This window comes from Corylus avellana, chromosome ca10, assembly GCF_901000735.1.
Source record: "Corylus avellana chromosome ca10, CavTom2PMs-1.0".
NCBI classification, from domain to species: domain Eukaryota; kingdom Viridiplantae; phylum Streptophyta; class Magnoliopsida; order Fagales; family Betulaceae; genus Corylus; species Corylus avellana.
In genome coordinates, this window is record NC_081550.1 from 19,757,852 (window position 1) to 19,770,550 (window position 12,699).

General features: G+C 36.8%; 2 protein-coding genes across 2 annotated transcripts; both read right to left on the reverse strand.

Annotated features, from left to right (window-relative positions):
• Positions 1 to 4,306: 4,306 nt before the first annotated feature.
• On the reverse strand, positions 4,307 to 6,330 carry LOC132163913 (uncharacterized). The gene is made up of 3 exons (XM_059574290.1): positions 5,971 to 6,330; positions 5,765 to 5,807; positions 4,307 to 4,712 (listed from the first exon to the last, which is right to left on the reverse strand). The coding sequence occupies exons 1-3, from the start codon at positions 6,256 to 6,258 to the stop codon at positions 4,561 to 4,563; spliced, it is 483 nt and encodes a 160-aa protein (XP_059430273.1). The 5' UTR covers positions 6,259 to 6,330; the 3' UTR covers positions 4,307 to 4,560.
• Positions 6,331 to 8,749: 2,419 nt separating this feature from the next.
• On the reverse strand, positions 8,750 to 11,359 carry LOC132163299 (tubulin beta-2 chain). The gene is made up of 3 exons (XM_059573536.1): positions 10,877 to 11,359; positions 10,502 to 10,771; positions 8,750 to 9,648 (listed from the first exon to the last, which is right to left on the reverse strand). The coding sequence occupies exons 1-3, from the start codon at positions 11,268 to 11,270 to the stop codon at positions 8,969 to 8,971; spliced, it is 1,344 nt and encodes a 447-aa protein (XP_059429519.1). The 5' UTR covers positions 11,271 to 11,359; the 3' UTR covers positions 8,750 to 8,968.
• Positions 11,360 to 12,699: the final 1,340 nt, after the last annotated feature.

Here is a 12,699-nt window from a genome sequence, read left to right on the forward strand (position 1 = left end):
CTGTGTCAGTTCCAGAGCAGTGTTGGTGAAAAGGAAACGCTGAAAACTACAGTTGTTGGTGCTGGGGACTCATAGCCGTGGCCCGTGGGGCAGGCTACAAGGATGACGCTAGTTTTAGTTAACTCTTTCTTTTTTTTTCTTTTGCTTCTTTGGATCTTCCTTTAATTTCCTTCTTCTTTTTGGCTAAGCATTGAGAGGGTGTCAAGTGCAATCAATGTTCCAAGTTATAAGATTTGCTTCCTTTTATAGTTTTATTGTGAGAAAAAAAAAATGGACTCATTTGTATTTCATAATGTTGATATGTTAATGGTAACCATTTTTTATTTATTTTTAATAATGACTAATTTAAAAATTTGTTGAGAATGACACATTAGTATTGAAAATAATTCTAAGATAAAAAATATAGCTGCTAATATTAGATTTTATTTTTATGATCTCTACATGAGTCTTGAGTGACTGAATCCAACTTGAATAATAGACCTGGAGACATTACATGAGCCTTGAGTGACTCAGTCCAACTTGAATAATAGACTGCCAGGAGATATTATTGGTCAAGTGGCGTTTTAAAAATCATTATTTTCCTTGCCACCAAAAGTTTCAGCAAAAGTTCTATGAAAACCACCCAGAAGCTGCAGAATCTTCAATAATAATAGGTAAAATACTTAATTAAAAAGTATAACTCTTTATTTTAGCAATTGTTTTTTTTTTTTTTTTTTGAAGTCATTCAATATTGATAAATCAGTTAAGCCGTTAAAAGAGAAAAAACTATTATCAGACATATGTCGATAAAGTAAACTGTTACGGATGTTGGCTATTAACGGTAGTAAAAAATGTTACAATCTAAAATATCTTCCATGATTTTTTATTTTTTATTTTTTGCATATAAATACTTTGACACCTTTGAAACTGATTTTAGAAGATAAGTTTATAATATGGCCCATGTTAATGTTGTTTTGTGAGGATACCTAGTCATATTGTGAAATTTCTATAGTGACCTAGCTAGCGGCAGAAGCCTACCTAGTCACATCTTCTACTGAAAGCAACATGAAATAAGTAAAGCCTTGCCCCAAAAGAAAAAAGTATTGCTGGGTCCCTACAAACTTTTTTCACTCGGTAATTCACTCATTAATTTATAAAAATTATAGTAAAAACTGTAATTCCAATCATTTTACAAAAGAGAAATGTTAACTTTTTTTTTTTTTTTTTTAATCTCTATGTTTTTTAAATCCTATATATAGATCCAATGGTGGTGAAGTTATGGGGGCATTCCTGGAAAAACGCTTGCGAGCAAAGCTTATCTGTAAGATGACAATGGAGGGAATCCGATGATGATGAGATACCAACAGTTATCCTGTCAACCCCACATGCACTAATTAGGTATATCTACGACCACCTCGGATCTGTCTTGCAATGGTATTCAATCACCCCCAATCCCCATCATGTTTTAGATATTTTCTCTAACAACTAACAACCATCGCTTTCCCGGGAGATGCAATAGAAGATCACCAAACTTCCAACACCCATCTTTTCACATATATGTAATTATATCACCTATATAGTGCTGCATCAAATGGGGGAAAGAAATGTTAGTAGCAGCTATATATATATATATATATTAACACTTTTGTCTATAGGAAAAGAACATGAAGATTTCAAATGGTTATACTCGGAGCTCCTTAAAGGTATAGATAGAAAGCAAGAAAACAATAGAAAACTGTCGGTTTCATTTGTTAGATGCTGTTTTTGGATATGTATTTCTAATAATTTTTTTTGCCTTAATTGATAACAATCTGAGCAAAAGATGTAAGACAGTTCTTATAGGCCCACCTTTTAGGTAGGTGAGTGAGCTGCCCAAAACTTGTTCGGGCAGGTGGGCTCTATAGGGATCTCTTTCACATTTGCTGTCTGAATTGCTAGCAATCCAAACAGAAAATAAAGAAAGCTCTTATAGGGTCCACATTTTAGGCATGTGACTGAGTTGCCCAAAACTTATTCGGGTAGGTGGGCTCTATAGGGGTTTCTCTCACATTTGCTGCCTGAATTAATAGCAATCCGAGCAGAAGATGTGAGAAAGCCCTTATAGGGCTCACTTTTTAGGCAGGTGAGTGAGCTGCCTAAAACTTGTTCGGGTAGGTGGGCTCTATAGGGGTTTCTCTCACATTTAGTGTCTGAATTGCTAGCAATCCGAGCAAAAGATGTGAAAAAGTCATTATAGGGTCCACCGTTTAGATAGGTGAGTGAGCTGCCCAAAACTTGTTCAGGCATGTGGGCTCTAAAGGGGTCTCTCTCACACTTGCTACCTGAATTGCTAGCAATCCAAATAGAAAATATGAAAAAGCCCTTATAGGGCCCACCTTTTAGGCAGGTGAGAGAGCTGCCCAAAACTTGTTCGGGTAGGTGAGCTTTATAGGAGTTTCTTTCACATTTATTGACTGAATTGCTAGCAATTCAAGTAAAAGATCTGAGAAAGCCTTTATAGCGCCCCCCATTTAGGTAAGTGAGTGGGCTGTCCAAAACTTGTTCGAATAGGTGGGGTATAAAAGGGTCTCTCTCACATTTGCCACCTGAATTGATAGCAATCCAAATAGCAAAATTATTAAGGATCTCTATTCATTCTGATGTGACATAAATGTGAAAGTAATTTTGAGTATTTTGTGTTTTGAATTCTTTGTTAATATTTAAAGAGAAAAAGAAAAATTGTTATCAAAAAAAGCCGATTCGATGTCATTTTGGGGTGAAGAAGCTTTATACTTCTAGAAATCTTATTAGACTTTCTTCCCAGAGAATCTGATGAAAGGATGAAAGAAATTGAAGGCCTTAAAGAGAAAAGGTGTACTCATAGAGCTGGTGTTTATATAGTGAAGAGCGTAGAGAGGACAGTTGAGAATTCACATGCTTCTCTATGAAGCTTATAGAAGTTTAGTTTTCCTTCCTACTTTTAGAACAAAACGAAATGAGATATTATAATAGTACAAGTGATCAAAAAAAAAACCAAGAACAAAAACAAAAAAATGTATATATTTCGGCATTTATCAGAAATGAAATTCCTTTTTTGATTTGTGATTCATTGGACCTATAGGTTGGTGATAAGTGGCCATTGAATTTGATTCCCACGGATTTACGATGCTGATTTTTTACCTTGTTTCTGATATTGAATGTTGTTTAAATGTTCCCACACCTAAAAAGAAAAAAAGAAAGAAAAAAAAAAAGAGAACACCCTCTTTTGCTAAGCATGGACTTCGAGGCTTGCTTCCTGTGCATAGGATGTGCAAAGTAGAGCTGCCAGCAATTTGTTCTTTAAGAAGCCAATTGTCTATCAAAAATATTTTCTTGAGAAAATAAGTAATTTTTTTTCTTATTTTGGTTAAAAACTTCAAAAATGATATTGGAAATGTAAGATGTTTGGTTCCTACTTAAAATCTTTACCATTTTTTTCACCAGAAAACATCCAATAGCTAAAAAAACCTAGTTAAAAATAGCAGCATCTCACTGCCAACACCACCACCCACCACCCAAACCAAAAATTCAAAGGTTGGACCGAAACACTAATCAAATCCCTCGGCTACTCATCCAAACAGATATAACCATCCACCCAAATCACCACCAGCCCCACCAAATCATCTCAAAACCTCAAAGGCATACTAACTTGTCATATTTCATTCATTATAGTTTCAAACCAAATGTAATCCCTTTCCAGGAGAACGAAATCCATTTCTGAACAAACCTTGCTCCTTCCTCCATGAAATCTTGCTCTCCACCTTTGCTTTCCTCTAGTAAGAATAGGCCACTAAGGCCAGAAGGGGGATCACATTTCCAATTGCTGGGGTTCTTCGGATCGGCCCAAACTAGAGAGAAATACAGCCACTCCCAGATAGGCTCTTACATCATATACAATAGACTACACAAAACTATTACATCCATATACATTATCTTTTAATTTCTGTATGAATCTACTCATATGAAGCATGGAAATCAAAATAAGCAATTGAACAATTTAAGGGCGACCAAGCACCTTCCTAACTTATGCCTTGCCAACAAATGTAGACATGGCAAAAGAAAAGGCAGTTTGGAGTTTAAGAGGACAGAAAAGATAGAAATCCCCAGCATTACGCCTGACATCACATTATAACAATGCCTAACCAAACACTCCTTGATCACAACATAATAAGCGCCTACCTACACATGCAAAAACAAAATAACTAATCGGGTTTCTTCGGTTATCATATTAAAAGAGACATGACTAAGCATCACTCTTAAAACAAGAAAAATTGGATTTCAAAAAAAAAAAAAAAAATTAAGAAAAATAAATCCATCATGCTCAATCTTTTCATTTATGACAACATATTTCCATTTGCAATGCCGAAAGTCTGTTTGCTTCCAACGCACAAAGATGCTACAAAGAGCATCAAATACATCCAGAAAGAACCGACTCGAAAATAAACTACATCGAAAGACAACTATGCCGATGGAGGAAAACTCTAAAACACTTCAGATCAGCCAAAAAAGGAGATCAGAGTATAAAAGGTCAGGTAACCAATACCTATAACTAATCGATAAGTATCAAGATACTTGAACTTCTTCTTTTGGGACAGTTTCCGTAGATTTAGTCAAGTTGGGTGCACTTTCTATTGATTTTGATAAGTTTGGAATGTATCTCCAACAACGCTTGTGAACTCCACTTATTTTCTTTGGTGCATCAGCAGCTTGCAAGCCTGCATTAAATTCTACTAAATCAACTAAACCTTCTACCTTGGAATAGAGTAATCTAACCTGATAACAAGCACCAAATAGTATGAAAAAAAAAATGCAGAAAACAGGCACTTGGCAACCAACACATAGCAACATTGCTCATGCTACTGGAAAAAGTAATCACAACCCAGATCACATTGTCCAATCCTTATTCTTGATGCCATTAAGTGATTTAGATTGCTGCTTTTCCACAAAGAATTTGTACACATCTTATTTCAACATCAACACTATATTTTTAAGTCCTCTCTCTTTCTATGCCTTATTTCTTGAACAGTTGTGTGACCCCCTATAATTCAACACTATATTGTTTAGTCCTCCCTTATTGAGACACTTCCTGATTACCATGAGACTCGGTCTCAACAGCCAACAGAAGTCCATGATATCTTGCATGAGACTTTGTCTCAACAATCAAAAGATGATAGTAGTTCAAAAAGCAAATGTAATCCCAAATATGCAAAACCTACGGATAAGGATATATTGTTAGTTATTCAAATTCAAACACTCATGCAATCTGTACAGCAGCTATCTATAAATACAAACATGTCTCTCTTCACAATTATCAAGTACGAGCTTCAACCATTTCAGTGTTTTGATTCCATTATCCCTTATTGCTTGAACAGTTTTCTGATCCCTACAATTCAACACTAATTCAACTTATAGCTTGAACACTAAGAACTCAGTGAGCTCAATTGAGCATTTGTTACCGTGAACAATAAGAGTCCTTTACCATTTTAGAAATTTCTCATCATAGGTCTTCATATGTATATCACAGTCTACACCGTTAAAACATTCAAAAACTGAAGAAGGCCATATTAAACCCAATCAAAATTACTTCAACAAGACAAAAATGTTCCCTCACTAAACTGAAATTCCTATTAGATTATTTGCACTGTACAACAGCAAAAGCAACACTCAGCTCAATAACACTTCAGCAACAAAACCTCAACAGCAAATGCAGTACCATCATGGAAAAACAAATGTAAGAACTTTAAGAAGTAAGAAACCAAACACTGACCGTCCTTATGAACGATTCCCCATGCCTTGCCATGCTTACCATCCTGCAAGAAACCCCAACAACCACATAAATCCTAAACCCTTAAACCCATGAGAGAGTGGGTTACAAAATAATGAATTAATGATATTTGGCTATTTCTCCATCTACCGTCTCTCTCTCTTTTAACAAAATTACAAAATCAGCGAGAGAGAGAGAAAGAGAGACACCTTGTAGAGATTGATCTTGGTGATCTGGTACGAGACACCAGTCCAATGAGTCTTCGCCATGTGGTACCCGATTCCCCAGTTGGGCAAGAACTGAGCCAACTCGAAAAGGTTCTTCTTCTTCTTTCGCTTGGGCTTCTTCGAGGCCGTCGAAGAAGAAGCGTTAGGGTTTTGCGCAGAAGGAGAAGGGGAAGGAGAAGCAGCGCTGAAGCTTCTGAGGAAGTTGAACGAGAGCTTCAAGAGGCTTTGCGTTCGATCGCTCGCAGCTCTGCTTGCCAGAGCGGTCGCCATTTCTGGGTTTCGCTTTGTTTCTCTCCTCTCAGTGAAACGGCTATGGCTTCTTTTGTTGCGCTTTGAGCGACTGCGAAGTCAGAGTTTTTAGGTTCCTTTTATTTTGAAATGACCTCGTCCGTTTAAGATATTGATAATTGACCCCTTAACTTGTGAGTTTTCACATTTTGGTACCCACAATGAAATGAACATCATTAAAAGAAAGCCAAGTGTGGATGATCATTATTTTGCTTGTCTTAGCATTTGTTTAACCGTTTAGAATATATTTTACGGATGTAATAGTGAAGAGTAAATGTCCTATTTTATTAACGTGGCATTATCAATGAATTTTAATTTTTTTTAAAATAATGATTAATTGAAGGGTTGACTGGTAATGCTACATAAATAAAGTGAAATAAAAGTGTAGTACAAAGCATTTTTCTTATTACTAATGAATATTGTCACATTATTTTAAAAAGTAATACCAAAAATAACACTTTTATTTTATTATTATCACACCTTGTTAACGTGGCAACGTCAATCAAAACTTAGAAGTTAGATTAATTATTGTTAAAATATATATATATATATATATAAGGGTTGATTTACATTAGACATCAACAGCTAAAGAACGAATGGTTTGTGCAGCTCTTAGTAAGACAATGGATGGATGCCCAGAACCGACAACGGTGGAAGCTATGGGAGCTTTATGTGCGATGGAATTTTGTCGCGATTTGGGTTTACAAGACATGATTCTGGAAGAGGATTCAAAGGTGGTAGTCATGGCTTTGAAAAATATTGGTCCTAATTGGTGTAGTTACGGGCAGGTGATCAATGATATTGTTGAAGTGGCCCATGGTTTTTGAAGTTGGACGATTGAGCAAGTGAGTAGGGAAGGCAATTACGCAACTTATAGAATGGGAAAAATGGCAGTCCAAGGAAACATAGAAGAAATATGGATGGAGAAAGTCCCTTGTTTTATTCAAGATGTAATTACATTAGAGCTTTTGGCTCTATCTGTTTAGAGTGTTTCTTCGATATATTTCTTGCTGGAAGTATCCCTAATCCCATTGATAACGAGTGGGACCAAATAATTCAATCGGGGTAGTTACTGAACCATACCACATAGTTCCAGCAACAACAAAAGCGGCAAAAAAAACAGCAGCGATACTACTGGAAAGGACGGTTTCAATATTTCCCATACGTAATCCTTTGTATAGACGTTGGGGCAATATTATTATAAAAAATAAATAAAAAAATAAAAAATAAAAACAGCTAAAGAAAGAAGCACAATACAAACTACTGGAATTTCTCAATAGGAAACGTCTATGAGATTTGGGGAATATTGTGATGGTATATGCAAACCAAAAGATGGAAATATTGGTAATCTAGTAAAAGCATGGTGAAACTCCAATTGGTTCTAAAACCAGCCTTGTTTGCGTTACAAATCCTGAACACTTCAGTTTCAATTGCTTGGAATCTCATTTCTTGGAAATCGGCCTGATATTGGATCTTACTTCAATCTGGTCTTTTGTAAAGTTTAATGCAAAATTAATTGGTTTGCGCATAATCTTACTAAATGGGCCGTTTCTACTTATCAAAGTAAAAGCATTTTCATTTATTTTCTTTATCCTATATTGTCGTTCCAATTATTCATATCAATGGATAGAAAGAAAGAAAAAATAAATGAAAAGGATCCATTACAATTTTGCTAATGTTGTTGCTGGATTACTAGCAATTCGAGCAGCAAATACAAGTCTGAGCAAGTGTCAATCCAAATTGCTAGTAATTTTATGGGGCTCACATGCCTGAACAAGTTTTAAACACTCTACTAATCAAAGTGAAAGCATTCTCATTTCCTCTCTCCCTCCAAGCAATTCGAATAGATAATTTATATAAGGCCAACCTGCCTGAGCTTTGTTGTCCTACTGATGCATTTTACTGGTCAAAGTGAAAGCATTCTCATTTCATTTCTTCTTCTTCTATATGTGATTCCAATTACTCATATCGATGAAAGTTTATATAAAACTCACCTACCTAAACAAGTTGTAATAGCCCACTTGTCCGAACAAGTCTCAAGTCTTTTATCTCACATTTATAGGCTAAATTACTAATAATCCAATATCTCAATCCCCCTAAGCCCCATTCTCTTTCTTTCCTATTTTGTCGTTGGATTGTCTACCTCTTGAATGACTGTTTTCTTTTTCTTTTCCTCACACTAAAGTTGAAATGTTTTTCTCTTTGCTCCCAAGCCTAGTCTTTAACATGCCTGCTGCTAAAAACTGACAACTGTGGAACGTTGGAATATCTAAAGAACACGAACCATGAACAAGAGAATATTTCATGCTAGAAGCTGCTTCCCTTCTTCAAGAGGTGATATGCATACATAATAGAAAATGCTTCATTTTCTCCCGATCCTTCTCTTATCTTCCCACGTCTTAAAATCACTATTAGAACTTTGGAGCTATATGAATTAACAGATGTAATGATGATTTTAAAGAGCATAAGAAAAGAATAAGAAGATGTGTAGTGTAGCACTTCTCATACATAAAACTAGAAAGCAAGAAAGAGAATTTAAGAAAAGCTCGAAAATTATGAAAGTTACACAGCAGAATATAATTGTCTTTCCTTAGTCAAATGCTACAAACCAGCAACTGGAAGTTGAGGTTAAAAAAAAAAAAAGACTTGCTACTATCAGCTAGCAAGTTCCCCAATAACCCATCCACCATCATCAGTCCTGATACTCCGCCTCCTCCTCCTCGTCTTCATAATCTACCTCCTCATCAGCGGTTGCATCTTGATACTGCTGATACTCTGCAACCAGATCGTTCATGTTGCTCTCCGCCTCGGTAAACTCCATTTCATCCATTCCCTCCCCAGTATACCAATGCAAGAAAGCCTTCCTCCTGAACATCGCTGTAAACTGCTCACTCACCCTTCGGAACATCTCCTGTATAGATGTCGAATTACCAATGAAGGTTGATGCCATCTTGAGACCAGTAGGTGGGATATCACAAACTGTTGACTTCACGTTGTTGGGAATCCACTCAACGAAGTATGAGGAGTTCTTGTTCTGCACATTCAGCATCTGTTCATCTACTTCCTTGGTGCTCATCTTCCCACGGAACATAGCGGATGCTGTCAGGTAACGGCCATGTCGCGGGTCAGCTGCACACATCATGTTCTTTGAATCCCACATTTGTTGGGTGAGCTCAGGAACTGTCAGAGCACGGTACTGCTGAGATCCTCGTGAAGTCAGGGGTGCAAACCCGACCATGAAAAAGTGGAGACGAGGAAATGGAATGAGATTCACAGCAAGTTTCCGTAGATCTGAGTTGAGTTGGCCTGGGAACCTAAGGCAGCATGTAACTCCAGACATGGTTGCAGATATTAAATGGTTCAAATCGCCAACTGTTAACAGAATTGGGAAAAATTTAGGGGATCAGAAGCAAAACATAAAGCACCCAAACAACGATTATCTTTGAAATGCAAGAAAACAGCAATGGTGAAGGTAATCTACAAAAGACTCACTTATAAAACATAATGTCATGGTAGTTTTCCAAAAGTCATTGACATATAAACATATTGTTCATTTTCTTTTCATGGCACAATGACCATCAACACCATCAATAATCTTAAGAGTGCTCCAACCACTTAATTCATAATCCATATGAACTTCTAACACTAACAAGGATTTGTAAGAGATACAAGACAATGTCCTAGAAAAATTACCATGGTTTTACTTTCTACAGTTTATGTCAATGACTTTTTAACCATTGATCTAAACCGTAATAGGTGAGGCCATCGTCCATTCAAAATAAACCATCAAAAAATACGATATATGTTCTAGGACGAAATGGTCCTTCCAGTTCAAAAATCAAATATGTAGCAGAAAATCTAAGAAACATTAAGAATCACCAGATCCCCACAATATCGGACAATGACTCAATGCAAATAAATTGTTAGAAAAATTACCATGGTTTTACTTTCTACAGTTTATGTCAATGACTTTTTAACCATTGATCTAAACCGTAATAGGTGGGACCATCGTCCATTCAAACATAACCATACGACTTATGTTCTCGGACTAAATGGTCCTTCCAGATCAAAAATCAAATATGTAGCAGAAAATCTAAGAAACGTTAAGAATCGCCAGATCTCCACAAAAACAGGGTTTTCAATGATAAAAGTAGGTTGCAAATATTTTATTAATTTAGAAATTGCCTATTCTATGGAAAACCAAAAGGAAAGAGGGGAAACTTACAGCTGGGAGTGGTGAGCTTCAGCGTTCGAAAGCAAATGTCATAGAGGGCCTCATTGTCAAGCACCATGCACTCATCTGCATTTTCAACAAGCTGATGAACAGACAAAGTGGCATTGTAAGGCTCCACAACAGTGTCGGAGACCTTAGGCGACGGAAAGACCGAAAAAGTCATCATCATCCTATCTGGGTACTCCTCCCTAATCTTCGAAATCAGAAGCGTCCCCATTCCAGATCCAGTTCCACCACCCAAAGAGTGGCACACCTGGAACCCTGAAAATAAACCAAAACATCCACACAGACCAAAATCAAAAACCTAAACTACCAAACAGTGAAAAAAAAAAGGGGGGGTTACAAAAAGGGGGTCAGTATCCATACCCTGCAAGCAGTCACAATTTTCGGCCTCTTTTCGAACAACATCGAGGACGGAATCGATTAACTCAGCACCCTCAGTGTAATGCCCTTTGGCCCAGTTGTTTCCGGCACCAGACTGGCCGAAAACGAAGTTGTCTGGCCTGAAAATCTGACCATACGGACCGGACCTCACGCTGTCCATGGTCCCGGGCTCCAGATCCATGAGAACGGCACGGGGTACAAATCTGCCACAACTGGCTTCATTGTAATACACATTGACCCTCTCCAATTGAAGCTCAGAATCCCCCTGGTACCGTCCCGTGGAATCGATGCCGTGCTCGGCACAGACCACTTCCCAGAACTTGGCACCGATTTGGTTGCCACACTGGCCTCCTTGGATGTGAAGGATTTCTCGCATTTTTGCAGAGCGTTAGGGTTTGCAGAGAGAAAGAGAGAGAGAGAGTAAAGTGAAAATAAAGCGAAAATATGGAGAGTAAAGATAACGGGGATGAAAGATTTTAAATAGAGATACAATAAAGAGAGAGAGAGAGAGAGACTGAGGTATAACGGCTCCTTGAGAGAGAGAGAGAGATACAATAAGATATTTTGAGTGAGTCTGTGAGAATCAACGGTCAGATGCTGCCACTTTCGAGGAGTTAACGGATAGAAAACTAACGGTTAAATTGAATTGTAAAATTTTGAAATTCAAAATCGCAGATACAGCTGGAAACAACTAACCGCCTTCGTCACGTTGAGAAGACCCAGATCCACGCCATATCGATTCCTCAAAAGACTAAAACACCCCCGTCTGACCTGGCAATTCGCGGAATGGAACGTGTGAGAGAAACTATGGGCTGCTCGAGATGCTCAAATTTCAATGGAGGCTCATAGAGATTCGACTCTCTTCGGAGTTAACAGGTGGGCCACAAAGAAGGCCCACTATATTTCACACCCGGCCCATATAGAGCTAAAATGGCTAGCATTAGCAAGATGGGTTGGTATTCGCGGATTTAAAATTATGAATAATTTTTTTCCTAAATTGGAGGCAAAAATAAAAAAGAATTGTTTTTGTTTAATCTTTTTCCCAAAACTTGCAACTCACTTTCCAATTTATGCATGTTGGATTCAAGTCTCTACCAAAAGATTTAAGCTTCTTCATCTAATTTTTTTTTTTTTCCAATTTAGTTAGAATCTAATTACAGTTAAAATTGAGATACCGGAACCAACCCCCTTTTATTTTCTAAAGAGGCTTCTCTTGAAAAAAAAAAAAAACAATTATATTTTTTTGAAGTACATTAGTCAAACCAGGCAACCAAAGAAGAGAGATAAGGGATCTTTCTTACTCCAAGTAAAAATGGGGAAAGAGAGAACAAGAGGGATAAAAATGAGAATGCTAGAAGTTTTTATGAATGTAACCCAAAATATTGCATGATAAACACAAAAGTTTACATTTTTGTTAACTTTATGTGTTTTCTAAAAGAAAGAGGTCAGGATGGATGCGAAGATGTCTGAAATGTTGAAAGAGTCACTTTCAACGATAAGACTTGTGTGATGAACTTTGTTTTAATTTGAACCAAAAGAGGTCGCATGCCACGTATGCAAAATTTTAAAATAAGTGGTAATCTTCTTTTAAAATGACATTTCTTTAGGTTATCAATCACTAATTTCTACTCTAGATATATCCCCTGTGCTCTTTCCTTTATTATTTTTTTATCTTAAACCTTTTCTTTATTGTTGTTTTAACAAAACAGAAGATTTTAATACAAACGGTAAAAATATAACTTAATATAAAGATGACATTATCATAATTGGCTTGTTCAGCCAAAGTTACCTACTTTTCCATCCCC

Bases quoted from the DNA above. Each gene is read 5' to 3' on its own strand.
- LOC132163913 (XM_059574290.1), bottom strand. From the start codon at position 6,258: ATGGCGACCGCTCTGGCAAGCAGAGCTGCGAGCGATCGAACGCAAAGC. The intron at 5,808-5,970 runs GTGTCTCTCTTT...GGTTTCTTGCAG, and splicing joins CCAAGATCAATCTCTACAAG to GATGGTAAGCATGGCAAGGC. The intron at 4,713-5,764 runs GTCAGTGTTTGG...AATTTAATGCAG, and splicing joins GGGAATCGTTCATAAGGACG to GCTTGCAAGCTGCTGATGCA.
- LOC132163299 (XM_059573536.1), bottom strand. From the start codon at position 11,270: ATGCGAGAAATCCTTCACATCCAAGGAGGCCAGTGTGGCAACCAAATC. The intron at 10,772-10,876 runs GTATGGATACTG...GTTTATTTTCAG, and splicing joins AAATTGTGACTGCTTGCAGG to GGTTCCAGGTGTGCCACTCT. The intron at 9,649-10,501 runs GTAAGTTTCCCC...TTCTGTTAACAG, and splicing joins GAAGCTCACCACTCCCAGCT to TTGGCGATTTGAACCATTTA.